Source organism: Drosophila melanogaster, chromosome 3L, assembly GCF_000001215.4.
Source record: "Drosophila melanogaster chromosome 3L".
Classification (NCBI taxonomy): domain Eukaryota; kingdom Metazoa; phylum Arthropoda; class Insecta; order Diptera; family Drosophilidae; genus Drosophila; species Drosophila melanogaster.
Window position 1 is genome coordinate 835,592 of NT_037436.4, and position 23,299 is coordinate 858,890.

A 23,299-nucleotide genomic window follows, 5' to 3' on the forward strand; every position below is an offset into this window, starting at 1 on the left:
ATTCGAAACGATACATACGACTCTTATCGATTGTTGTCATGACAGAGCTGCCACACCTCGCGCATAAAACATATGTAAACAAAAGTGAAATTTTGGAAACTGCGTTCTTGCAAAAAAATAGACGACATTTTGCTTGCATAAAACAGGCAATATTGCAATTGGGAATATAATTATTAAAATTTAGGTGCCTGGCAATTTCAACGTTACAAGAGCAATCATATAATTTCAAATCAGGACGGGAAAACAGTCAAAAACATGGACTGCGCACCACTGAACTTGGTAAGAACCCGAAGAAAACATCGAATTTACATGGTTTTAAATGGAATTACCTACCCAAATCAAAGGCTCATTTCCACGAGCGAAGGTCGGAGCGATTTATACGCAATCACCGCTATGAGGAGGCCATTAAAGCGCTGGAAACATCCCTAATCTACATGCAGGATGCCCAAAAACGGGTGGCTCTGCCCAAATCCAAGGAAGTTCTGGACACATTGACCCTCGATTTTCAGCGCAAACTGCGTCAAATTGAGATGCGAAAGACGCAGCATGGTCTGAACAAGCTGAAGGATTATGCTCCCTTGAAGGAAACCAGTCCCATGCTGCCCCTGCGACCAGAAGCCGGAGCAAGTGGAGGCGCAGGAGGATCCGCTCAGTCGGTGGCCAAGGCAATCGACAAAACAGTGCAGGACTTCGATGCCAAGTTCACCTCCTCCTTGGTGGCAAAGGCCTCTAGCACACTGGCCCATTCGGAGCCCCATATGGAGACGCTGAAGAAGAGCGATTCTGCCCAGGAGGAGCAGGAACACGATACTTGCGATCAGCGGCTGGCGGGCAGTGGAGACCTGGACCTGCCATCCTTGGCGCCCTTGGAGTTGCCCTCCTTCGATTACAGCCTGTTCACCAGCTCCTCGGCTCCTTCGTTGGCCAGCTATGCCGGCATGGCTGAGAGCTTCCAGAAATAGGCCTGGTTAAGATCCATTTGTAAAACTTCAACTAATTTGAAAGATCTCGTGGTAATGCAGTGCCCGCTGAGTGGTGATTAGGATTTAATTTTAGGCACGTTCTTCATTTCAACGTTTTGTGCAGTTCCCTTTGTGAAGTGTATTTGGGAATTCTCTAAATAAATTAAATTAGGTTAATTCACAATAATAATAATAATAATAATACTTTGTGTATTACAATCTAAGTCGTTTATTTGGCCATCAGACCCTTCAGCAGATCATCCATGTCGGTTTCGGTGTCGACATTCTTGAGCAGAAGCAGCACCTGTGCCTCCATCTCGCAGAGGATATCTGGTTTCTGGTAGGTAATGATCAGCGTGTTGAACTGGTGGTGGACAGAGAGGCTCTCCTGCGCGGGCTTGACCCCACAGCGGTCCAGTTCCGGGACCGGGATGACCTTGTAGTACTTCTTGTTCGAGGTGCGCACGACTATGGCACGCTTCTCGGGATCGGCGGTTACGCTGTATGTGTCCAGGGAGTAGGGCATGTTGCGGATGCGCCACTCAATGTTCTTCTTGGTGATCCGCTTGGTCAGCAGTGGCGCGGTGTTGCTCTCCCGCAGGGTGAAATCTCCGCCGGCCAGGGAGTCCGTTTCCTCGCCAGATCCTGGTGGCTTGTTGCCCGACCAGTTTAACTGACGCGGCTCATCGCCCAGCTCGATTTCCCACTCCGACTCGCCCATGATCTTGTTGCTCTTCGATTTCCAGGCCCGCCGCTGCACGATTCCCGTGTCCATGTTGTACTCCTCGGCCATTTGCCTGCCGTCCGGGAATTTGTAGAGCACCTTGCGGGCGCGGCCACTTATCATGGAGTTCTTCTCCGCCGCCTGCAGGTAGTTTAGCCAGTTCTGGTAGGACATCTCTGGGGATTGATGGGATTACCTAGGCACACGTCTCCGCCGGAGATTCGAATATAACAACTGAACGGGGCAGAAAATTTGATCGATGGCGCAAAGTTGAAAATTTGTTGAGAAGCACATTGCGATGGAAACCTGGCAACCCAGCTGCCAGCTTGTTTACATCGCAAGCCGGGTTACCAAGGCACTTTAAAGCATTACATACAATACCTTATGATCGATTTGTCTTGTAATATTTGGAGGTAATGGTTAATTTTAATGCAAAATACGTACTAATTCTTGCCATTTTTTTTACTTACTAATAAAATGATTTTGAAATTCGAATATTTTCCATGAATTCAGCTTTTTTCTGGCTACCCAATTTACAGTTGATTCCAGCGCGCGAGTTGGCAGCCCCGTGCGTACACAAAAAAACAGAGTTGACGTGGCCGGCGCAGTGACTACATAAAATATACGCATATTTCATCACGGCAGCGATTTAATTATTGCTATTTAAAGTAAGCAGCCAGTCACTCCGGCCGTAGTTTATAAATAGCCACTAGACCGTCCGTCCCGAATCCGTAGACTTAGCAGCTAATTTGGACGCATTTCTGCTTACAGGCGGCAGTCGAAAAAAGCGAAAATCCAAGAAGCGAAAATCGAACGAAAAAGGGAATTAATAAAACATTAAAAATGAGTTTGGTGTGGACTTTGATCGCCGGATTTCTCTATGCGGAAATCGCACTGGTCCTTCTGCTGGTGCTGCCGGTGCTCACTCCTTACCGCTGGAACCGGTTCTTCAAGTCCAAATTCCTATCGATGTTGGGACAACAGGCGCACATATATTTCCTGCTGATCATGGGAATTCTGGTCATTTTCCTCCTGGAGGCCATTCGCGAGATGCGCAAGTACTCCGGCTTGCAGCAGTCTAACGAGGTCCACTTGAACGTGGAGATGCAGCACAGCATGAAGCTGTTCCGTGCCCAGCGGAACTTCTACATCTCTGGATTCGCCATTTTCCTTGCCCTGGTCATCCGGCGACTGGTAAACTTGATCTGCACCCAGGCCAATCTCATGGCCCAGAGCGAGGCTTCCTTCAAGCAGGCACAGAGCGCCACTGCAGCCGCACGTTCCTTGCTGGAGAACAAGAACACCGAGAAGGCCAAGGAAGCCGGCGAGGATACCACTCTCATCGAGGTGAGTCCACGTCCCAAACCCCTGCATCCGATCCCCAGGAATGGCATGTCTAGAGAGCTAACACCTAAGACTTTGGAGTTCAATTGGCTACTACCAGCTGTAAAGATATGGCAATGCATATAGAAGGTGTGGTCAAAATATGGCGAGATAATGTCTTTAGCCGACTAAATCTATAAAATCTATACTTCATTCCACTTTCTGGTACATTTTCTCAATTGGTTTTGAATATAAGATACGAAAAGGCTTTAAATGTAGTCTATTAACGATATAGAACTTTAAATACCAGTATATATCATGATTAAAATCTTAAACGTAAACTTAAATCAGTTTGAAGACCGAGTGAATTTGTCATAGGCTTAGTGCTTTTGTTTTGACCGCAGCTAAACGTTTTGAAACCACACCCAAACACATATGTTGGGCCACGATAAACAGAAGCCACCACTCGAAAGTTTAAACCTCTTGTTAACTCTTTAAACAGCTGTCAAGACTGCGGAGACGTGTGCAAGGACTCACCGCCCGAGTGTCCTAAGTATCCCCACCTAGAGCACCCACCTTATATCCATTCCCAAACACCCAAAACGAACAAAAATCCAATCGAAACTCAAACGAAATCCGAATTTTGCAGCTCAACAAGCTGCGCGAGCGCGTCCAGGAGCTAACCTCCGACTTGAATCGCGAAAAGAAGGACAAGGAGGCGGTTAAGTCGCAGGCGGAGAGCATCAACCGCGAGTACGACCGACTCACCGAGGAGTACAGCAAGCTGCAGAAGAAGATAACCATCGGCGGAGGCGGAAACAAGGATGATTAAACTCACTGGAGCCAAGTCCAACATTTAAATAACGATAAGACTTATAAGCATGGCGGTGGGGCAGCGAAAGCAGGCACATTTAAAAGATTATAACGATTTCAAATCGATAGAAAGCACACACATCTTATTGTTAATCCTCATAGATACAACTACATATACCATTTGATAATGATAATGGGGTATATTGATAATGGTCCCTCAACTCAATGTTCGTTTCGTCCGAAGTTTTGTATTTAATTCGTATGTGTTAAGTTTTGTTTGCCACAGTAACACACCCAAAAAGCGTCGTGGCTATTAAAAGAACAACCAAAAAGTACCCATCCAGTTGTGATCGATTCGATGATTCATCTGTTGGCGCGGATAGTCCACATCATGTCTGATAGTACACGGCAATGACGTCAGACGTCGCAACCTGTTTGCATACTTGGAGCTTAGAAATCGGAGGCGTTACATTATCGGTGTGCGAAAAGGGCATCGAATATGTTTCCTTGATAATTACCCAGAAATGCTAATCAAATTCGCATATTTAGTGATCTATCGTGGTTTTGCAGTGCATACTTTAATCTTAACTTGAACAGAGATCATCCTACATAAATTTGCTGTTCAATAAACTGCATTAAAATGCTTACTCCCACCAGAAGCTTACAGAGAAGCTAGGAGCTTCAGATCTCACATAGTGCCACCATTTGGGTGGCATGTACAAACAGTCACCAGGTTGCAGGAGCAGCTGGTAGAACTTCACCTTGGCTACCAAGGGATATGTTTCAGGATCCAGTTGAGCAGCATCTATTCGCGCTGTATTGGCCAAAAACTCACTGTCGTGGGGATACAGATTGTCTGTGTCTGCAGGAGCAGCTAGGATGATCCTCTTCGAACCGAATACCTGGCACAGCAAGTTGTGCTTGGGATCGTAGTGCATGGGAGATACGGTTCCAGCTGGTCCCAGCCAGGCTTTGATGTCCACAGCTCCTGGGGTATCTTCGTTGCTGATGGTGCAGTAGTCGGGAATGGATATATCCTCTTTGAGGGCTGGTATCTGGGCGAAGAGCTCGTGCTGAGCGAGATACTCGATATTTTGGCCAGCCTTGCTTGGTTCCTTTCCGAATTGTCTGCTCAGGAAGTCGCGGATCTTCACCAGCTGCTGGGACCATTCATCGCTGGCATAGTTGGAACCTATTTCAATGGGCACCGTGCGATTCCCGGCCACTTGGAGAAGGTAATTGAGATCCAGCCATTTGTGCAGTGCAGGCCAATGCTGGATGGTGTTGAGCAGGAGTGTGGGTTGTCCTGCCTCAAAGCACTTTGTCTGGAACTCTTCTAGACTGGGAGCGTCCAGTTGGGGTATATCACAGTTGGAGGTTACTCGGGTTAATGGCTCTAGAGTTGGAAGTGGTGCGGAATTCAGTGCTACTGCTCCATCCTTGTCGAGATAATCCATTAGGGCGACTTTCAGTTCACTCCAATCCTCCATGCAACCCAAAAGTTGAGCCTCATCGAGGATCTCACTGCACGCATCCTTCTGGGCGGGACTAGTGCTCTCCAAGAGAAGGAAAAAAATCTAAAATGTATATTTGTAGTTTGTATGGCTTAGTTAGCATCTAAATCCCACCTTGAAGCAACAGGCTATGGCGTATATCTTCCTCGTGACCAAGGGAACCTGGCTGAAGTGCCCTGTGTGAATGCGTTCCCAGTTCCTGTCCACCAGCGCACCTACCAGATATCCGGTTTCCTCCGCCCCGGAATCTCCGCCAGACCTCAAGTTCGCCAGGTGATCCGCGGCTCTTTTGAGTATGTAGCGCGCCTCGACTTCACCACGGACCACATTTTCCAGATCCACCCAGCGGGGCAGCAGCTGCGTCAGCTCCAGGAACTCACTATCCATAGAATGTTAAACAACTATTATTTGTTTACCTTTTAGCTTACATTCAGCGTTGCCAGAGTTCATTTGTAAGCATTAAATATTTCGATTAATCGATGTTTTAAAATATATTTAAAAATTGATGAGTTGTTCAGTACTTCAAACATGTATTGCTTAAGGATGCCTTTAGTAAATTATAAATAGTAGCTCCGTGGGTCCTTCCATGGTGAAGATACATTTTGCACTGGCACGAAATGGAAAAACGATTTCCATGGGCGGAGTTATGACCGCCGTTTTGGACGCCGAATGGCATTGTGTGCCCCAAGTGCCACTAATTACGGGTTTTAGACTAAGCTGCAGCTTGTAAACAACAATCATGAGACAAGAACCCGGATAGTGGAATTGCTGACGGTCAGAGCTGAGGAGCATGTCGAGGACTTCGGATGACATCCGGAAGCACCTGAAAGTGCGGCGCCAGAAGCAGAGGGCCATTTTGGCCATGAGATGGCGCTGTGCCCAGGGAGGATTGGAGTTCGAGCAGCTGGACACCTTCTACGGAGCCATCAGGCCATGTAAGACCACTTTTCCAAACCACTTTCATATGTGTCTAAACATATTACAATGGACAATAGATCTGTGTGTGGCGCAGTTCTTCGGCATTATGCCTTTGTCGAATATCCGGAGTCGCGATCCCCAGGATGTGAAGTTCAAGGTAAGGAGCATTGGCCTGGCAGTCACCGGTCTCTTCCTTTTGCTCGGTGGCATGAAGACCTTGGTCGGTGCCAATATTCTCTTCACAGAGGGTCTGAATGCCAAGAATATCGGTGAGTTTTAGATGGTATGGTAGTGTGATCCCAACTGAAAGCTCAATAGTGGGTTTGGTTTTCCTTATCGTGGGCATGGTCAACTGGCTAAACTTCGTGGGCTTTGCTCGCTCCTGGTCGCACATAATGCTGCCCTGGAGTTCGGTGGACATTCTGATGCTCTTTCCGCCCTACAAACGTGGCAAGCGAAGCCTTCGGTCAAAGGTCAACGTCCTTGCTCTGAGTGTGGTCGTCCTGGCAGTAGGTGAGATTTCTGGGTTATCCTTTCAATGGTTTCCAGAAGAACTTTCTTTCAGGCGACCACATGCTGTACTACGCCTCTGGCTACTGCAGCTATAGCATGCACATCCTGCAGTGCCACACAAACCACTCGCGTATTACCTTTGGACTTTATTTGGAGAAGGAGTTCTCCGACATCATGTTCATCATGCCATTCAATATATTTTCCATGTGCTATGGATTTGTAAGTTAACTATATATATTTTAGTTAGTTAGTTTGAATAATGCTCTCTTTTTTAGTGGCTAAATGGAGCCTTCACCTTTCTGTGGAACTTCATGGACATCTTTATTGTGATGACCAGTATTGGACTGGCGCAAAGGTTTCAACAGTTTGCCGCTCGAGTTGGCGCACTGGAGGGTCGTGTAAAATAATCCAAACTATTTCAATGTATTTCTCTTTTAAATCCCCATCCCATTTAGCATGTTCCCGAAGCCTTGTGGTACGACATTCGGAGGGATCACATTCGCCTTTGCGAGCTGGCCAGTTTGGTGGAGGCCAGCATGTCGAATATAGTGTTCGTATCCTGCGCTAACAATGTGTATGTGATCTGCAACCAGGCGTTGGCTATTTTCACGTGAGTCATCTGTTTGTAGCTACCCCCTAGTCTCATTTCAAATCTTTTTAGCAAACTGCGGCATCCCATAAACTACGTTTACTTCTGGTACTCGCTGATCTTCCTGCTGGCCAGGACGAGTCTGGTTTTCATGACTGCCTCCAAGATCCACGATGCCTCGCTTCTGCCCCTGAGGTCCTTGTACTTGGTGCCCAGCGATGGCTGGACGCAGGAGGTGCAGAGATTTGCCGACCAGCTGACCAGCGAGTTTGTCGGATTGTCTGGATATCGTCTCTTCTGCTTGACAAGAAAGAGTCTCTTCGGAGTGGGTAAACTTCACGAGTCTTCACGATTCCCATACTGATCCCAGCCATCCTCTCCAGATGCTAGCCACCCTGGTGACCTACGAACTTATGCTGCTGCAAATAGATGCTAAGAGCCACAAGGGACTGCGGTGCGCGTAACTAAATGAGTGAACTTTAGTCCAGTTTAACTTAACTGAATGTATAATAAAATAGTCAGATAATCAGATTTGAAAAAGGGTAGATTCCTGCGAGGAAAAGTCAGTTAGCAGCTCATGTGTGAGTTCAGCCAACCCGACTCGGGCGGTTATTAAATGGCCAAAAGGCTTCCAGGATAATTGGCCATTCCGAGTGTCATTTCAATTTCAATTTTTGGCCAGCTGTCATTCAGCGAGGGCGAATCCACAAATGGGAGGGCAACCAAAGTCGCTTGCCATTAGTTTCAATTATTGCTACACATGTAGGCAAACGTAATTTTGAAGGCAACTCGATGAGTTTTGAAAGGAGAAAGGAGTTGGAGTGCACTGAAAAATATGTTCGGAAGCTAAAGTTCTAAATAATAATAATCTTATCTTTACTGCTTACTTCTAAACCCTTTCAAAAGCCACTTGGTGTGCTCTGAACTAAATACCATTTTTTTTTCGAGTGTAAGAAAAGTTAACAGAAACACGAGAAGGCGGCGGAAAAGTCGCTTCGAACAGAAATGGCTTTTCAATTTCAAAACTCGGCCTTTGACACTTTGCCAATTAACACTTTCCTGGTTACCGATTGCCATTTTTGTTTGTGGTGGGCCACCGGCTGCTCCCACCGCCGATCCTTGCCGCTATAGCCGCCGTTGAGGCAATTATCCTGTCAGGAAACTTTCTACGCAGCCGAAGCAGCTAGCAAAACAGAACGCCAGCAAAAACAAAGGTCCTGCAGGTTGGTCACTTGAAAGGAGCGCGCCGGCACCCTCGTTTCCGGAAAAGCAACCCCCGAATGGGTTTTCAGTCGTAGTTTGTTTTGGGCCAAGTGTCATGGCAACCGGAAAAACTGGAGAGCTGGTGTGGAAAATCGGGGAATATTTGGACGCAGAACGTGAGTAACCGCCGAGGAGCGAGGCCATGAGCCACCAGGATGAGCATGGACATACCAGAGACCGTATCCCTGCGCAAGTTCCGCGACTTTTCGGCGCGCCAGAAGCAGGAGCTCTACGAAACGCTCCTCGAACTGGCCGAGTCCATCGATGAGCTGCCTAAGAAGTCGCTGAGGAAAACCCTGGAACTCACCCTGGCCGTTTTGGAGTACAAGGGCGAGCAGGTACAGCAGCTGCAGGAATCAGCAGCCGGAGGACTCTCCTCCGACCGCCGCCTGCAGGATGAGAATGAGAAGCTGAAGCGAATGCTCCAGAAGTTGGAGGACGAACGCGATGGCCTGAAGAGCAAAGCCAAGGAGGTGAGCAGTAGATCATGTAAAGTACCCAAGCTCAAGGATACGCTTTTTTCTCACTAGTTGGGGGAGGAAATCCGTCAGTTGGAGCTGCGCCTGCAGGAGGCGGCGCAGCAGGCGGAAATCAGCGACAAGGATTCATCGGATCCCCTGTCCGAGCTGGACAAGCAGGAGCAGCTGCTGCAGAACATCGACTCCAAGAACAAGCACATCAAGCGGCTGCTAAAGGAAATCGAGGTGAGTCATATTATGTTTTGCATTCAGAATATACTATATTCATTCCCTTTCAGACACTGCAAAACCAAAACATAGCTCAATCGAAGACCATAGTGCTCCACGAGCGGGAGCTGCAGACCATCAAGGCGAATCTCGTGCAATTGAGCCAGGACATCACCAAGGTGGAGCAGGAGCGCAAGTCCTTGAAACAAAAGGAGCAGCAGCAGGCGCTGGAAATCACTCGCCTGGAAGGAAATCTAACTTTCCTGGAGGTGGAGCGCGAGAAGCAGGAGGTGGAAATGCGTCAGTTCCTGGACAAATACGAGGCCAAGTCGCTGGGCTGGAGGCAGGCGCTCGACGATCGGGACAAGGAGGTGGAGCGTCTCAAGAAACAACTGGAGGGCAAAAGCATCAGCTCTGGCCAAACCAATTCTTCCAACAGTCAGAGTCAGCAGGAGGAGGAGCACGCCAAACTACGACAGGTAAGGATGAACTGCCGATATATTTTATCTAGATCTTGAGCTCGCTAAATGTTCATCCCTCGTAGCTTTTGGAATCCCGGGAACAACGCATCGAGAAGCTGGAGGAGAAGATCAAGTCAATGGCGGAGGAGATGGTTAGCTCCACGCGTGCGATGAACCAGTTGTGTCAGGAGAAGGAGCGAGCCCACGATCCCGAGCAGCCGCGAGCCTGCTGCCAGATGATCGAGGAGCGCCTGCGGGAAGCCACCGCCCGGTGTCAGCAGCTCTCGGAGATGCTGGAGGCCGCCGAGCAGGACAACGTGCTCAAGTCCCAGCAGGCCCTGCACGCCATTAGTGCCCTGGAGGCCTACAAGCGTGACGAAGATGGCCTCATTCCCGCTCTGCGACGCTGCTCGGGATTGGAACAGAAGGTGGCAGCACGCGACAAGCAGCTGAGGGCCTACATCCAGGAGCTGAACTCCCTGCACGAGGTGGTCCAGGAGAACGAGCTGCTGCGGCGAAAACTTCACATCCCCGACGATGTGGTCATCATGGCCAAGAACGTCCATTCCAAGCAGCGCAACAAGGACAAGCAGATCGAGCGACTGACCCTCAAGCTGAGGACATCCGAGGAGCTGCGTCTGCAATTGAAGTTGGAAAAGAGTGAACTTAGGCGGAAGCTCTTGGAGTTGCAGCAGGACAGTCCGCAGACCTTGAACGAATCGCTGCAGGCGCCCAGCGAAGTGGGTGAAGTGCCTCATAGTGTGCATCTGGAGAATTCGCCGAGACGTGGCCAAGGCGACGGGGCAGCCAGTTCCGAGATGCAGAATCGATACGACGAAGTCCTGGCCGAAAATGAAACACTACGCTCCGGCATGTACGAGATTCTGGAGAAGCTGCGGGAATATGATGGTGAGATAACCATAACATATTTCTTGAATAACTATATGTATTAAACATTATCCATGTAGCCACCTCAGAGCACATAACCATCGATTCCGATCTCTTGCGCCGCCTCATCGAAGCTCTGCCCGGCGGAACGACCACTCCGCAGCGACTCCAGGGTCAGCTCCTAGAGCTGAAGGCCCGAGAGGAGGCACTGCGTCAGCTGCTCGAGCAGCAGAACTACAGTGACTCCGAGACGGGAGAACTGTCCTCTGTGCATAGTCTGTGCGAGGTTCCCGAGATTGCAGAAGAGCATCCTGTCGAGGAGGATGCTGTGCTGAACACAGCCACCAGGCCAAGCTCGCCCACTGAAGCCACGATGGGATTACGCAGACCCACTGTACCAGATCCCGAGGAGAAACCCACGAACGAGGCCCTGGCTGAGCTCTCCATTCTGCGCAAGCACTACGACGAACTTCGTCTTCATATGTCCGCCGATGGCAGTGATCTGATGAATCGCAACCAAGAGCTCCACGATCAAATGATCGCTTTGGAGTTGCAGTTGGAGCAGCAAAGGAATTCCTACTCCTACATGCGCAGGGATTACGATCAACTGCTGACGGAGACCAGAAAGCAGGAACTTCGCTTCATAGATGATAAGGCGTCTCTAGCCAGGCAGTTGGAGCATAGCAAGAGTGAACTATGTGAAGCTAGAGAGGAGTTGGAGCAAGTGAATCGAAGGAATCTCTACACTGCGGAGGAGCAGCAAAAGTTGGAGCACAGGAATGCCATCTTGAGCATGCAACTTGGCCAGGCGATGGAGCAACTGCTGGGCGAGCTGAAGCCCACGGAAATATGCGCTGAGTACGGTATAATCAGGGAGAACTATCAGCTGGATTACATCACAGCCCAGGACTTCGAGGAGCAGCAACAGGAGCTGCTCACTTGGAGGAGCAAGCAGGCGGAGCTGCAGAGGGAGACCAAGCAGCTGGAAGGACTGCTCCATGTGGCCAATGAGCAGGTTGGAGATTCTCCTTGATACCTACCCATGGGAGATCTAATGCCCATCCTCTTTCCAGATTCACTCCCAGCAAAGGCTGCTCAATGAGATCACCGATAACCACATCAATCTGCGTCACCTGGTGGCCGATCTTCAGAGCAGCTCCGACGAGAAGCTAATGCTGGCCAAGGTCCAGAGGGATCTGGATAGTGGTAAGCACAGACTTATTCGAGGAGAAGATCAGTAGCCAGCATGTCTCTCTTTTTTTTTTTAGTGAAAGCCGAGTGCTCCCGCTTGGAAACAGAGCGAGAAAAACTGCAGCTAAAGGCGGACTGCCTGCAAACCCAACTGGAGGCCAGCGAGTTATCCCTGAAACAGACGCAACAGGACTTCCAGCAGGAGCGCACCAATAGCGATATTAAGCACAAGTGAGACCAAGTGGTGGATAATCCCTAGCAGATCTGACTTTCTACCAAATCCCACAGATTCCTCCAGCATTCATTGTTTATGCTCAAAGATAAATATGCCAAATTCACGCCACTGGTCTTCCTTACCAACTTTGTGTTCGCCTACCAAAAGTTCCAGCGTCGCCTGGAGGAGGAGCAAGTGCAGCAGCGACATAGAGATCACACCGCTCTGATTGATGAAGTGACCGCCGTGGTCCAGGCCAAAATTGGTCTCAACGAGGAGAGTTCCCAGCAGTTGGTGAAGCTCATAAAGTCTGAAACACAGACGAGACTCTTGGAACAGCGCTGCGAGATTCTGCAGGCCAAACAGGAGGAGCTCGTTCGGGAATTGGGTGAGTTGAGGATGAGCCAGGCCACCGACACCGAGCACTGGAGCACCATCCAGGCCTTGTTCGGTGAAGGAGAGCCAAGAAGTCAACTCAAGGTGGATGCAGAGACGAATACCGATGCAGTGGCTCCTAATCTGGCCATGAGAAGGGCCGTCCAGTTGATAGACAGGGAGTCATCGCCCATTGGGTCGCCTCTCCGAAAACATCCGCACCTGGATACAGCCACTCAAACGCTGGAGGCGCAAGTTGAGTTCTCGGAGACGGCAGTCCAAACCAATGGCATTCTCAGCCAGCAGAATCAAGCCGTTCAGACAGCGGATGCAGTGGAGGACAATAGGAGAGATTCCCGCGCGGAGCTACAAAAAATGCAAGAAACGTAAGTTCCCCCAAGTAAAAAATGTAAATAACTATTTGCAACTATAAATGGTGATGCCCAACAGTCTGCAGGAAGCCAACCAGCGCATCGAGATCCTTGGCAAGCAGTTGGAGGCTTCCAGATCGGAGAGTCGCGAGTCCGCCAGTCCGCAAGGTGGTGTGGTGGAGAAGACCATACTCTCGTTCCACACCCTGCTCCTGGAGAAGGACCAGTCCATACAAAAGTACCAGGACCTTCTGCAAACCGAGAGGGATCAGAGTCAGCAAGCACTTAGCAAACAGGTGGCTGAAAACGAATCCCTGAGGGCCACGGTTAACAACCTGAACTTCAACATCAAGACGAAGGATGCAGAGATTCAGGGCCTTAAGGAGAAGCTGAGACAGAAACCCGAGGTCCCCGTGGAGCGCAACCCGTCGACGGATTCGAGGTCCAGTTCCAGTTCCGATAGCTCGGTCAACGAGCTGACGGATGAGAAGATCGAGGAGCTCTTCGAAAGCAGCTCAGTGGAGAGACCACCCCAAGAAGAGTTGGAAGTGCCAGTGGAAGCAGGTCCAGAGAACATAGTTACCGAAGAGCCCGAAGGTGAGGAGGAGAAGCAGGACACCGAGGAGCTGAAGGAAGTGCCGACGCTGCACAAGCAAATCAAGGATCTCAAGGACAAGCTGGAGTACAGCGAAAGGAGCCTCAAGACGAGGGAAGAGGAAGTGGATATACTAAAGGAGAAGTAAGTTGTAAAGTAAGTAGTTGTGCATGATCTTAATCCGTTACATTCGACAGGTTGAAGCTGTGCCAGGAGCGGGAGAAGTCGGTCGAAAGCACCGTGAATCCCGAACTGGATCAGCTACGCATCTTTCTGGATGAGAAGGACAAGCACATCAAGGATCTGATGGATACACTCAAGAACTTCCACGTAATGCCCAGCAATACCATCATATTCATCTCTACTATTAAAAGTTTTAAACATGCAGGACGACCAGCAGCGCTACATCAAAGACACCTCGAACTTCTCGGAGGACCAGATAGCCAAGCTGGCTGCCGATCTCAACCGCACCGAGGCCACCAACAAGATCTATCACACCCAAATGGAGGCACTTCGCCGCCAGCTGGCCAACGTCACCCAGCGCGAAAAGCAGGCCAGGGATCTCAGCCAGTCGCTGCGCCAGCAGCTACTCAAACGCCCTGTGGTCTCCATTAAAACGGAACTGAATGCCCGGGTTAAGAACGAGAACCAGCTGAAGAGAATCCAGCAGCTGGAATTGGACTTGGACGAGGCACGTGGCCAGCTGCAGCGACAGCAGACGCTCCTGGAGGCCAAGCGCACGAGGAGTGCCAATGAGGTGCAGCTCTGGGAGAAGCAGAAGCGGTACCAACAGCAGGCGGAGAAGACCAAGGCCCGGCTGGAGGAGACCGAGCTGGCGCTGGAGAAGACCCGTGCCCTTCTCCAGGCAGCGCGCACCACAATAGCGCGCTTGGAAAAGGACAAGCAAATCCTGGAGTCCAAGCTGGGCAGGAACGGTCCGCCGAGCAACAGCTCCGGTGGCAATAACCTCAAGTGCTGCCGCACTCCATCCTGTCCGAATCTCCAGCACGTGGGTGTCAGCAAGTTCGCTCCATCGCCTTCGGAGAGTCCGGAGACCTACACGGGTCCCAGCAGCGAGTGCAGCTCTCCGGCGCATCATCACACCCAGATCTTTGACCAGAGTCAGTTGGACCTTATTGAGGCGCTCAAGTCGCGCATTGAGCTGCAGCAGCGCAAGATCATCGCCATGGAACTGGAGGGCAGGGGCAGCAATGCCCTGACCACGGAGCTGGAAAAATTGCAAGAGCGCTGCCAGGCCATCGAGGCGCAGAACATCCGACTGGAGGCCAGGAACCTTCAGCTGCAGCTCGACTCGGATCTCTTGAGGCAGGGCGACAGCAGCGATCGGCTGCAGAAGCGAATCAAGCACTTGGAGGAGTGAGTAGAGAGCGGCAGTTTCCACGCGTGTGAATCGAGACTTATGCACCACCCCCATTTTTCAGCTACATCATGGCCCTGAAGGAGGAGATGGCTCGCAACGAATCCCGTCGAGAGTTGGGCAGTGGCCTCAAGGTGAGCACAAATCAGGGCCAATCGGCGGAGCAGACGATCCTCTCGCTGCGCAATCTCGTGGAGAAGTTGCGATCGGAGAACAAGTTCCTGAAGGATGGTCGACGATCCACGGAGTCGCGCAGCTCCATGGACTCCACGCCTGCAGAGGCGGCACGTCTGCAGCAGCAGCATGCAGAGGCGCTGGAGAAAATCAGTGCTCTGCAGCAGGAGTTGCAGAAGCGAACCACCAAGTGCAGCCAATGCGGGGGACGCAGCAAGGTAGGTACCGCTCGTAATAATACACCTTCGGCAATAATTGTGTTTGAAATTTAAAAAAAAAAGGACGCTGCCAACGAGGAGCTCAAGTTCATCAAGGAGCAGTTGGTGAAAAAGACGCAGCTGCTGCAGAAGGCAAAAGTACTTCTGACCCGTGCTGCCGCCAAGGAAAAAGTCCTGAGGGAACAGCTGGCCTTGTGGAAACGCAAGTGCTCCGAACTGCAAAATGTGCCCGTGATCGATGAAATCAGCGAGTAACCAGTATTGATCATAAGATGAATGTTGTACAGGAAAAAAGAGGAATAAAACTAAAGTTTTTTTCACTGCTGCTGTTTTGAATTTGGCGCCCAATGCAGAGTTGCCAGATCGAGGTGGGCTAAAATCGTTGGGGATGTGAAAGTTACGGGATTCCCCCGAATTTTGTTTTACAGGATATTTAAATTTATTTAATAGGATATTTAAACCATGAAATAATGTATCTTTTGCCAGATTAAGAAAACACTAAGCCATTTGCCAGTCACAGTGAACAGTTCACCAACTATCGCTTATCAACTGTATGGCTTGGAATACCCCTGATGCCCACTAATCGGATGAATTAAACAACAATAGCTACCGGCAATCACAGTAAAATGATCCACTGATTGGACTTTGTCGCTCATTCCGCGCACAGCACTGGCAGCAAGATGACCTACCAAGGATACAAGGAACTGCTTGTGGAGCAGCAGGGCAAGCTGCTCGTGGCCAAGTTCAACAATCCGAAGAAGAAGAACTGCATCAACAGGGTCGCCTACCAGGAGATGACCCGTGTGTTGACCGAGGTCAACGACGATGAGGGCGTAACCATTGTGGTTTTCACCGGCGTGGGTGACATCTTTACGTCCGGCAACGACTTGTCCCAATCCTCCAATACCGATGACATCGACGCCTTCTTCAAGCAGTCCAATGCGACTTTCAAGGTGGCACATCTGTATATCCCATTTCATTTTTTTATAATTTATCCAATCCCTACTTGAAGGCCATGGTTCTGAGCTTCGTCAACTGCAGAAAGATTGTGCTTGCCCTGGTGAACGGACCTGCCATTGGGATTGGAGCCACCATTGTGGGATTGTGCGATGTGGCTTGGTGCTCCGAAACGGTGGGTATTGCCTCAAATTTGCTATGGCAGCATGACTTGACTGATAAATACCATCGCAGACCTACTTCTACACGCCATTCACCAAACTGGGATTGGTGCCAGAGGGCGGTTCCTCCTATATGCTGCCCCTCATCTTGGGGCGCTCAAAGGCGTCGGAAATCCTGCTGCTAAGCGAACCGCTGAGCGCCCAGGAGGCATATCAGTTCAACTTTGTTTCGAGGATCTTCAAGGCCAGCGAATTGGAGTCGGTGATTTGGCCCAAATTGCGTCAGTATTCCGAGCTGCCGACGAACTCCCTTCTGCAGGGGAAACGCCTCGTCAAGGATGGCTTCCTGGAGAATCTCATCAAGGCCAACGAGGCGGAGTGCAAGCAGCTGCTCCAACAGTTCCAGCATCCCGAGTTTGCCCAGGCCATCATAGACTTTGCCAGCCGTAAAAACAAGGCGAAATTATAAATACGGCTTAAGTTTATTACCGTCTCAGTGATTTTGTCCGCCTATTTTAAAACCCAAGAGATATGAATGCTAATTCTTGTGGCACAAACATCAAAGCAAATAGACTTCTTAGCGATTAGATTAGGGACATAATGTGTGCCTTTTGCACCATAACCATAGGTTAATCTCTTGCACTATCTGTGTATGTACATATGTACCAATATATTGCCAAAGTGCTGATTAAAAACAATTGAAGAACGCCACCTACCTGTTTGTGAATGAATCGCACAGCTGTGGTCAAGATAATAGAATGTGTAATATATGAATAAATATATAAATATATTTTAAATTCCATCGATGTTCCCGCCCTTCTGCGAAATTCAAATTGGATTCATGTATAGTTCACTTTATTATTGCGTACATACGAGTATTCGTTTATTAACATATCCTTTGATGCTTCTGCCGCGAGTGTGTATGTATATAATATGTATATGACCGTATTGCACTTTATACTAGTTCAACATTGAGTGAGTAGTTCCCCCAGGAGCTCTGAGATCCTTGCCGCACAAGCCGTGATTATGAACTGGTGGTGACTTAGATTACACTACGCTTTACATTCCTGTATCAACTAGATCTATATAGATCTAGATCTAGGCCAGACCATGAACTCTGACTGTGAGACACTCTGCTAGGGAAATTCGTTGGCCTCTCTCCGGATTTCAAATACACTCGAGCTTAGTCCTTAATCCTAGCTTAATCCTACGCGTGCCTGCTCATGTACAAATTGATGATAGACGTAGAAACATATCTATAATAGCCAGTTAAACTTAGGCTGCGTTTTAAGTTATTTCCAATAACTGCCCCTCCAAATTCAAAAACTTTACAATTAATCAACAAAAAGAGCTACGGGAGAACGATGTTCTCTCAATTTACCTAGTCCTAGTTAAGCTACCTTAGCTAAACTCCCCCCTTAGACTATTTAGCACAAGGAGTGCCATTGCATGCAGCATCACCATATTCCACCACGTGCTGTGCCATCCAACCGCACCACCATGATGCAGTTCGGCGAAGCTTTCGCCTGGAAGAGATTGCTGATATGATATGGGTTCCTACTCTAGATGAATACTCTACACCAACTCACCGTTCAGAATGTGAACCACTATGGTGAAGTTCTGGAACTCACTGATGGAGCATGTGTAGTTGCCGGAATCCGTTTTACTGATCTTCGCTATCGAGAGCGTCGAGTTGGCTCCATCCTCCATCAGTTCGGTTTTGACGCTGCGAGGATACGTAATAAATGAACCTTACTGATGGTGACCCCGACCAAGCTAAATTCACTCACCTCACTCCCCCGCGAGTAACGTCGTAGTTAAGGATGTTGTCCATGTGCTTCCAGAAGACCACGGAACTGGTCATGGCCACGTTTCGCACCACACAGGAGAGCTGTAGCGTGGAATCGATCTCGTAGTACTTCTCCTGCAGCGGATCACCCACCTCGTCCACTATCATCACTTTCGGAGCTGTGTTAAAGCATACTAAATCCCTTTCTTGCTACCCATCAGAGAGTTGGATATTCACCATTAACGTGCAGGTTGATTTGAATGACGCGTGGCGGATGCGTTGAGATCTGGCACTCGTAGATAGCCTCGTCGTCCTTCTTCACATTGGTTATCTTCAGTCGCCAGTTGTTTGGGTACTGGAACTCCATCTTGTAGCGCTTATCACCCGTATACGTGTGCATGCCCACTGTCAGCAGGTCCAGGGCGTTGCCATTGTCCTTGCCCTCGTCCTGCGTGTTGTGCCGCACCCAAGAGACCTGTTTTTAAAGTTAAATAACATACATTTTTATGTTATACCAACTAAAAAGGATTTATCTTTTTGAGACTAAGTAATGAACCTAAATATGGTGACCCCGAAAAATCATTCAATTCGATTCAATTCGAATAGCATCTCATAATCTAAACTCACAGTCTTATCCTGCAGCAGTGAGATCCTGCAGTTCAGGTGAATGCTGGAGCCCGCCTGCACGGTGAGATTGGTGGCCTGACCAATCCGCTGCACATCCTCGAAGTGGGGGCCATACCTGCACAGAATCACGGAATCAGCTCGTTTTATATCTTTTTTTTTTTAATTAAATAGAAAAGGAAATTTAAGGATTCTAAAATCCGACTAAGCTCGTTTAAAACGATGGATAACCTGCTACTGCTGATGTGGACTTAATAAAGATCTTATGGCTTTCAGGGATTTTATCCAACTCACCTCTGATCGTGATGATGGTGCTTATTGGCCGAAGAGAACGTGTCGAAGATGTAGTTCAGCATGGGTGCGTCCGTCTTCTGGCCCTTGGACAGTGGATGCTTGCTGTCCACCTTGACAGCGGAGTTGCGGACGAGTCCGGTGCTCCGGTTCCTCGCCGGCTCCGTGGGCGTGGCCAAGGAGGCGTTGCTGCTCGACGGGAGGCCGGATGAAGTGGTGGCCACTGTGGCCGGCACTAAGGCGTTAACATTCTGGCTGCCAATCTGCTGGAAGGAGGCGTTCTTCTTGTGTCCGGACGAATCGGGGCTGCTCTTTGGTGAAACTGTGCCCGATCCTGCCTGCAGGGATAACGATTCCATGTCCTGGCCCTTCATGGAGGAATCCTGATCCAGGATCGCCACCGTAGATGTCTGGCTCTCTGGGATGACATAATCGCCATCTACGCCATCATCTGAATCCTCTGCAAAGGAGTTATTGATTTTAGTGAAATCTATGTTTCGGCTTTGCGGGAGGAGAGGAGGAGATGTGGGCGAGACAATTGATGACATTGCTCAACCACTCAAGTGTGCGAACAGCTATGTTCACAAAAATAGCATTACACTTAAGGATGATTTATTCTTACTTTCTTACTGGGACCATTTGGCAATTGAAGGATACACAGAAAAAGAAAAATGAAAAATCGTTTGAGTTTAAAACGTAACTTTTTTTAGCATTCTATTTCCAGCTATACCATAACTAAACATAGTTTATGGTTTTTATAACAATAGTCATGTTCACAATACGACTGTCGCCCCTATTAATTTGTCCCCCACTGTATCTATAGCTATATGTCTATATGCTAATGCCAAGTTGGCCGATATTTGTGGCGGAGTTTGTTTGTTCGTTGCGAATACACTGGGACAATACAAATGTTTAGTTTACTACGCCAAAGCTAAACAAATAAATATTTCGCAGTCATCGCATGTATTGAAATTTAGGAAAGTTAAATGTTCTGTGCACAAAATTTAATTTACTGTTTAAAACTTTAAGTGCTTTGCCTCTGCAAATAAAAAACTTCAAACTCGGAAATTTTTGGGTCATAGTAAAATGAACAAACAAGTGAAAGTTTAAAAACTATTAACTGGACTGTAAATTCATTAACTTCCTTGGAACTTAGAGAAATTTATCAAAAACAAATCCTTTATATTCTTTATACATATTCATTTCCGGCTCTTCATAGAAAATGTTTGAAAATACTTAGGAAAATAGTATTTCCTAATATGAGCATTTTTTCCAGCGAACTTTTTGACAGCAAACTGTCATTCAATTTATACAAAAACAATTTGCATAATATTTTCAATCAAAGACACTTTATTAGTTTATTATTATATTTTTCACGCACCAATAAACTTTAAAATGTTGTGGGGCTTTTCTGTGCCCAAAAAACAGACACATTACTTTAATCTTTAATCACTTTCACTTGCAATTTCAACTTCTGCGTTTTTTTTTTGAAGTTTTAACCCCTTTCATTTCACTTAAAAAACCTTGATTATGTGCTGACCTCCTTTCGGAAACCATAAGTTTCAGTTTCTGAAAGAGGTCTCCTTTCATGTGGTTAAATCAAGGGTATATGAAATTCCAGAAGGCATTTTGGACACGATGATTGCACGTACAATGGCTGCGAAGCAATTGAGTCAGCAGGATAATTGAAAACCAATTATATAATTATGCATTAACCGCATTGCAAAGCTAGCGGGTAGCAATTTCGCAATTTGCCTACCGTAACTACTCCGTAACGTGGACACCTGGTTGTGGATGTGGGCGTGGGCAGTGGGGGGCGTGGCTGGCGTTGTTTGCAGCGGAACCTTGGTCGTTTCCCGTGGCTCAACCAAGGCATCCAGCGACTGAATCATGTTAACCGAGTCGTAAATTGTCTTGGCCTGGACGAGTCCGGAGCCCATGATCGTTGCGATGAGGAGGAGCAGCCTGATCAGGTTGGGCACGGCGCAATCGAGGTGAAGGTCACCCCTGGATGATGAGAACTTGGTGGCGTCTGTCGTTGATTTAGTTCTGGGTCGCGTTCTTGCAGCTGGTTCATTCAAACGCATTTTGCAATCTCAAGTAGTCGGCTCTAACAAACTGCATTGGACTCGACTATTTCCCCTTCTTGTGGGTCACCTTTTTGGGGTCACCTATGGCGTCTCACGCACTTTGGCCATTTGTCTTTTCTTGCCTGCTCGTTTTGGTTTGGCCGTCACGTAGATATCAACTTGATTAATTTCACATACAGCAGGGATATCCTTATTGATTAGCTTAACATGTGCTCTAGGAACGATCGTTACGATTTCGAATCATATTCGGGATTCATTCACTTTCGGGGCTCACTGATGCACACGCTTGTAATGCACCGTTTGTAATATGCACAGGGGACACAGAACGGAACAAGGACACAAGGATTGAATCCGGACAGGATCTGAGGGAAATGCATTGGGCAGCGGACCTAATCCTCATGCATTCTTCAGTTGCACCGAAACGAAGGCAGGTCGCAGTGACGGCTCGAACTGCATCACGCACCAAATAGACGACACCGACTTGGTCGAAATCGGGAGTACGGATCACTCGTCCATCCGGTTCTTTGCGAAGAACGTCTACGCGGTTGAAGGCTTCGCCAATGACTGCTTAAGGAACTGGGTCCCAATTGTTGTTAATGTCCTGCTCGTCCTGTGCTCGGCTTCACCACAGGATGATCTCTCTCTTTTCCCATCTGCGCATGTCCTTGTTTCGTTAAGTTTTTCCCCTCTATGGTGTCTCTAGGAGTCCTTTTAAAAGGACTCACCTTTCGGAGTTAACGAGGGGTGCTTATGTGGGGGAATTCGTTTCGGAATAAGCAGTTCAAGGCAGTCAATTGATAAGGTATATAACCATTATCAGGTATCAAAATCAGACATAAATTATTTTTTGACTATATTTATGGGATAAAAAATGTATCTATATCATAATAGATTGATTAATAAGGATGTATATGGGTATATTGGATTGACCTCTATTTGGAACTCGCAACGTATGGAACAATTTCCATAAAGCAGTTGCTTCTTCGTTTCTAAAATTTTTATAGAAGTAAAAATTATGGTAAAGCAAGCGAGTATAACATACTTTCCATAAATGTGCTGTGCTACACCAGAGGGCGCCACTTATTTAGAACACAGTATAACCTCCCTTAATTGTTTTTCCCCAGCAGAAGGTTATAGAAACGAAGTTCCAAATGAAGATTCAACATTGTGGCACGCAAAGTATTATATGTCTCTTAGGCTTCAAACTCTCAACGATATATGATAAGAAGTTAGTCAACGTGGGTCTTCACTGTCCATTTAGACCAACTCGCTGAAGAGTTGTTATAGTGGATAGCATGGGGGATGATTGGCCTCTGTTGTGGCTCTGGTCTGGTATCTCGGACTTCCATTTCAGACGAACCTCGTCTTATCAGACGCGCGAGTTAAGTCCGTGATCGAGGGTGGAGCCTTTTGTGAAGATATGATGTGTAAATGTATGAAGGTTTTTAAGTTTCAGCAGATAGTTGTAGTGTGAAGATTTCCAATAAAGAATACGACTGACTTTCTTGAAGTTCAAAATCAGTATGAAGTTTATTGTCAGAGAGTGGCTACTCGAGTCCTCCGTTTTCGTCTTATACATAAGTACATAGGTTCTTAATTGTAAGCATAATGAACATGCCGACTCGGCATGTGGCTGGCTAGCTGGGGACAATGTTGCAGTGCGACTTTTGTGTAATGTCAGCATTCGGCCGGAATGTCAGCATTCGGCCGGATGCGGTGTTCCAGTTGCCGTCTTCCCGGTTGAGTGTCCGATGATTTGTTTAGAGGCGTGGGGGTTTAGGGGGTGGGGTGGTAACTCCTCCCCCCCCAGTTCGAAGTGACGGCCATAGCGAAGGTATGGATGACGCGTAGATTGGTACGTGATGATCCTCGTGGATGTGGACGATGTGTTTCGTTCGTCGGTGCAGCCATAAGATGACTGCTAGGAACGTTACCAATCCGAGCAGAGTGTAGAGTGTCCAGGTGTGCTGTATAGTATTGTGATGGACGGCCAGGATTTTATCCATTGTTTGGGTGGCTTCGAGGTGCAGTTTTTCTAGGCTTAGTACCGTAATAGTGGTATTCCTAGTTACTTTTCGCATGGGGGGAAGATCAAAATCCGTCTGTTCAGGGAACGTGTCAACCGTGCCGTCGTAATCGATACCGTTAATCTGTATTGTTTCGTTAATGTATCTGATGATGGCTGACCCCATTATTGAGAGCTCGGAGCCGTTTGTT

General features: G+C 48.1%; 8 protein-coding genes across 16 annotated transcripts, besides 1 other annotated feature; 5 read left to right on the forward strand and 3 right to left on the reverse strand.

The window, feature by feature from the left end:
• The first annotated feature begins 91 nt into the window (after positions 1–91).
• Positions 92–1,179, forward strand: CG42554 (uncharacterized protein). The gene is made up of 2 exons (NM_001169843.2): positions 92–279; positions 345–1,179. Exons 1-2 carry the CDS (start codon positions 256–258, stop codon positions 960–962), a joined length of 642 nt encoding a protein of 213 aa, NP_001163314.1. The 5' UTR covers positions 92–255; the 3' UTR covers positions 963–1,179.
• Positions 1,076–2,230, reverse strand: CG13901 (uncharacterized protein). Of its 2 annotated transcripts, NM_001274295.1 has the most exons (2): positions 2,157–2,230; positions 1,076–1,920 (listed from the first exon to the last, which is right to left on the reverse strand). In NM_001274295.1, the coding sequence occupies exon 2, from the start codon at positions 1,858–1,860 to the stop codon at positions 1,192–1,194; it is 669 nt and encodes a 222-aa protein (NP_001261224.1). In that variant the 5' UTR covers positions 1,861–1,920; positions 2,157–2,230; the 3' UTR covers positions 1,076–1,191. The 2 variants fall into 2 exon arrangements, with proteins under 2 accessions (NP_001261224.1, NP_612061.2); NM_138217.3 differs by lacking the exon at positions 2,157–2,230 and having other exon boundaries at positions 1,076–1,986.
• A 39-nt stretch (positions 2,231–2,269) lies between these two features.
• Positions 2,270–4,340, forward strand: CG13887 (uncharacterized protein). Of its 4 annotated transcripts, none has more exons than NM_001259609.2 (3): positions 2,270–2,354; positions 2,458–3,033; positions 3,512–4,156. In NM_001259609.2, exons 2-3 carry the CDS (start codon positions 2,530–2,532, stop codon positions 3,560–3,562), a joined length of 555 nt encoding a protein of 184 aa, NP_001246538.1. In that variant the 5' UTR covers positions 2,270–2,354; positions 2,458–2,529; the 3' UTR covers positions 3,563–4,156. The 4 variants fall into 4 exon arrangements, with proteins under 4 accessions (NP_001246538.1, NP_728548.1, NP_001286891.1 ...); NM_167843.2 differs by having other exon boundaries at positions 3,659–4,156; NM_001299962.1 differs by having other exon boundaries at positions 2,270–3,033; positions 3,659–4,340.
• A 48-nt stretch (positions 4,341–4,388) lies between these two features.
• JMJD5 (Jumonji domain containing 5) lies at positions 4,389–5,769 on the reverse strand. Of its 2 annotated transcripts, none has more exons than NM_001274296.1 (2): positions 5,451–5,769; positions 4,389–5,378 (listed from the first exon to the last, which is right to left on the reverse strand). In NM_001274296.1, the coding sequence occupies exons 1-2, from the start codon at positions 5,721–5,723 to the stop codon at positions 4,467–4,469; spliced, it is 1,185 nt and encodes a 394-aa protein (NP_001261225.1). In that variant the 5' UTR covers positions 5,724–5,769; the 3' UTR covers positions 4,389–4,466. The 2 variants fall into 2 exon arrangements, with proteins under 2 accessions (NP_001261225.1, NP_612063.2); NM_138219.3 differs by having other exon boundaries at positions 4,389–5,399.
• Positions 5,770–5,859: 90 nt separating this feature from the next.
• Positions 5,860–8,110, forward strand: Gr61a (Gustatory receptor 61a). 3 transcript variants are annotated; one of them, NM_079153.4, is made up of 8 exons: positions 5,860–6,271; positions 6,332–6,523; positions 6,573–6,767; positions 6,820–6,986; positions 7,043–7,165; positions 7,223–7,377; positions 7,429–7,681; positions 7,740–8,110. In NM_079153.4, exons 1-8 carry the CDS (start codon positions 6,127–6,129, stop codon positions 7,818–7,820), a joined length of 1,311 nt encoding a protein of 436 aa, NP_523877.1. In that variant the 5' UTR covers positions 5,860–6,126; the 3' UTR covers positions 7,821–8,110. The 3 variants fall into 3 exon arrangements, with proteins under 3 accessions (NP_523877.1, NP_001261226.1, NP_001286892.1); NM_001274297.1 differs by having other exon boundaries at positions 7,740–7,878; NM_001299963.1 differs by having other exon boundaries at positions 6,573–6,763; positions 7,740–7,878.
• Positions 8,111–8,334: 224 nt separating this feature from the next.
• Positions 8,335–15,489, forward strand: Cep290 (Centrosomal protein 290kDa). 2 transcript variants are annotated; one of them, NM_001274298.1, is made up of 13 exons: positions 8,335–9,092; positions 9,150–9,323; positions 9,377–9,784; positions 9,850–10,675; positions 10,735–11,669; positions 11,728–11,860; positions 11,923–12,076; positions 12,134–12,820; positions 12,885–13,544; positions 13,598–13,730; positions 13,789–14,777; positions 14,843–15,170; positions 15,234–15,489. In NM_001274298.1, the coding sequence occupies exons 1-13, from the start codon at positions 8,775–8,777 to the stop codon at positions 15,423–15,425; spliced, it is 5,937 nt and encodes a 1,978-aa protein (NP_001261227.1). In that variant the 5' UTR covers positions 8,335–8,774; the 3' UTR covers positions 15,426–15,489. The 2 variants fall into 2 exon arrangements, with proteins under 2 accessions (NP_001261227.1, NP_612064.1); NM_138220.1 differs by having other exon boundaries at positions 8,677–9,092.
• Positions 15,490–15,754: 265 nt separating this feature from the next.
• Positions 15,755–17,082, forward strand: Dci (Dodecenoyl-CoA delta-isomerase). Its single transcript, NM_138221.2, has 3 exons — positions 15,755–16,123; positions 16,183–16,302; positions 16,362–17,082. The coding sequence occupies exons 1-3, from the start codon at positions 15,851–15,853 to the stop codon at positions 16,755–16,757; spliced, it is 789 nt and encodes a 262-aa protein (NP_612065.1). The 5' UTR covers positions 15,755–15,850; the 3' UTR covers positions 16,758–17,082.
• A 46-nt stretch (positions 17,083–17,128) lies between these two features.
• On the reverse strand, positions 17,129–21,657 carry dpr20 (defective proboscis extension response 20). The gene is made up of 7 exons (NM_138222.3): positions 20,752–21,657; positions 18,996–19,452; positions 18,705–18,819; positions 18,315–18,552; positions 18,079–18,256; positions 17,878–18,014; positions 17,129–17,814 (listed from the first exon to the last, which is right to left on the reverse strand). Exons 1-7 carry the CDS (start codon positions 21,077–21,079, stop codon positions 17,690–17,692), a joined length of 1,578 nt encoding a protein of 525 aa, NP_612066.1. The 5' UTR covers positions 21,080–21,657; the 3' UTR covers positions 17,129–17,689.
• An 805-nt stretch (positions 21,658–22,462) lies between these two features.
• Positions 22,463–23,299: part of a mobile genetic element that runs on past the window's edge.

Bases quoted from the DNA above. Each gene is read 5' to 3' on its own strand.
- CG42554 (NM_001169843.2), top strand. From the start codon at position 256: ATGGACTGCGCACCACTGAACTTG. The intron at 280-344 runs GTAAGAACCCGA...CCCAAATCAAAG, and splicing joins ACTGCGCACCACTGAACTTG to GCTCATTTCCACGAGCGAAG.
- CG13901 (NM_001274295.1), bottom strand. From the start codon at position 1,860: ATGTCCTACCAGAACTGGCTAAACTACCTGCAGGCGGCGGAGAAGAAC.
- CG13887 (NM_001299962.1), top strand. From the start codon at position 2,530: ATGAGTTTGGTGTGGACTTTGATCGCCGGATTTCTCTATGCGGAAATC. The intron at 3,034-3,658 runs GTGAGTCCACGT...CGAATTTTGCAG, and splicing joins AGGATACCACTCTCATCGAG to CTCAACAAGCTGCGCGAGCG.
- JMJD5 (NM_138219.3), bottom strand. From the start codon at position 5,723: ATGGATAGTGAGTTCCTGGAGCTGACGCAGCTGCTGCCCCGCTGGGTG. The intron at 5,400-5,450 runs GTGGGATTTAGA...TATACATTTTAG, and splicing joins CCATAGCCTGTTGCTTCAAG to ATTTTTTTCCTTCTCTTGGA.
- Gr61a (NM_079153.4), top strand. From the start codon at position 6,127: ATGTCGAGGACTTCGGATGACATCCGGAAGCACCTGAAAGTGCGGCGC. The intron at 6,272-6,331 runs GTAAGACCACTT...AATGGACAATAG, and splicing joins CTACGGAGCCATCAGGCCAT to ATCTGTGTGTGGCGCAGTTC. The intron at 6,987-7,042 runs GTAAGTTAACTA...TCTCTTTTTTAG, and splicing joins TTTCCATGTGCTATGGATTT to TGGCTAAATGGAGCCTTCAC.
- Cep290 (NM_001274298.1), top strand. From the start codon at position 8,775: ATGAGCATGGACATACCAGAGACCGTATCCCTGCGCAAGTTCCGCGAC. The intron at 11,861-11,922 runs GTAAGCACAGAC...TTTTTTTTTTAG, and splicing joins CCAGAGGGATCTGGATAGTG to TGAAAGCCGAGTGCTCCCGC. The intron at 13,545-13,597 runs GTAAGTTGTAAA...TACATTCGACAG, and splicing joins GTGGATATACTAAAGGAGAA to GTTGAAGCTGTGCCAGGAGC.
- Dci (NM_138221.2), top strand. From the start codon at position 15,851: ATGACCTACCAAGGATACAAGGAACTGCTTGTGGAGCAGCAGGGCAAG. The intron at 16,124-16,182 runs GTGGCACATCTG...CCCTACTTGAAG, and splicing joins AGTCCAATGCGACTTTCAAG to GCCATGGTTCTGAGCTTCGT. The intron at 16,303-16,361 runs GTGGGTATTGCC...ATACCATCGCAG, and splicing joins TGGCTTGGTGCTCCGAAACG to ACCTACTTCTACACGCCATT.
- dpr20 (NM_138222.3), bottom strand. From the start codon at position 21,079: ATGCGTTTGAATGAACCAGCTGCAAGAACGCGACCCAGAACTAAATCA. The intron at 18,553-18,704 runs GTGAGTTTAGAT...CTTTAAAAACAG, and splicing joins CACTGCTGCAGGATAAGACT to GTCTCTTGGGTGCGGCACAA. The intron at 17,815-17,877 runs GTGAGTTGGTGT...AATCTCTTCCAG, and splicing joins AGTGGTTCACATTCTGAACG to GCGAAAGCTTCGCCGAACTG.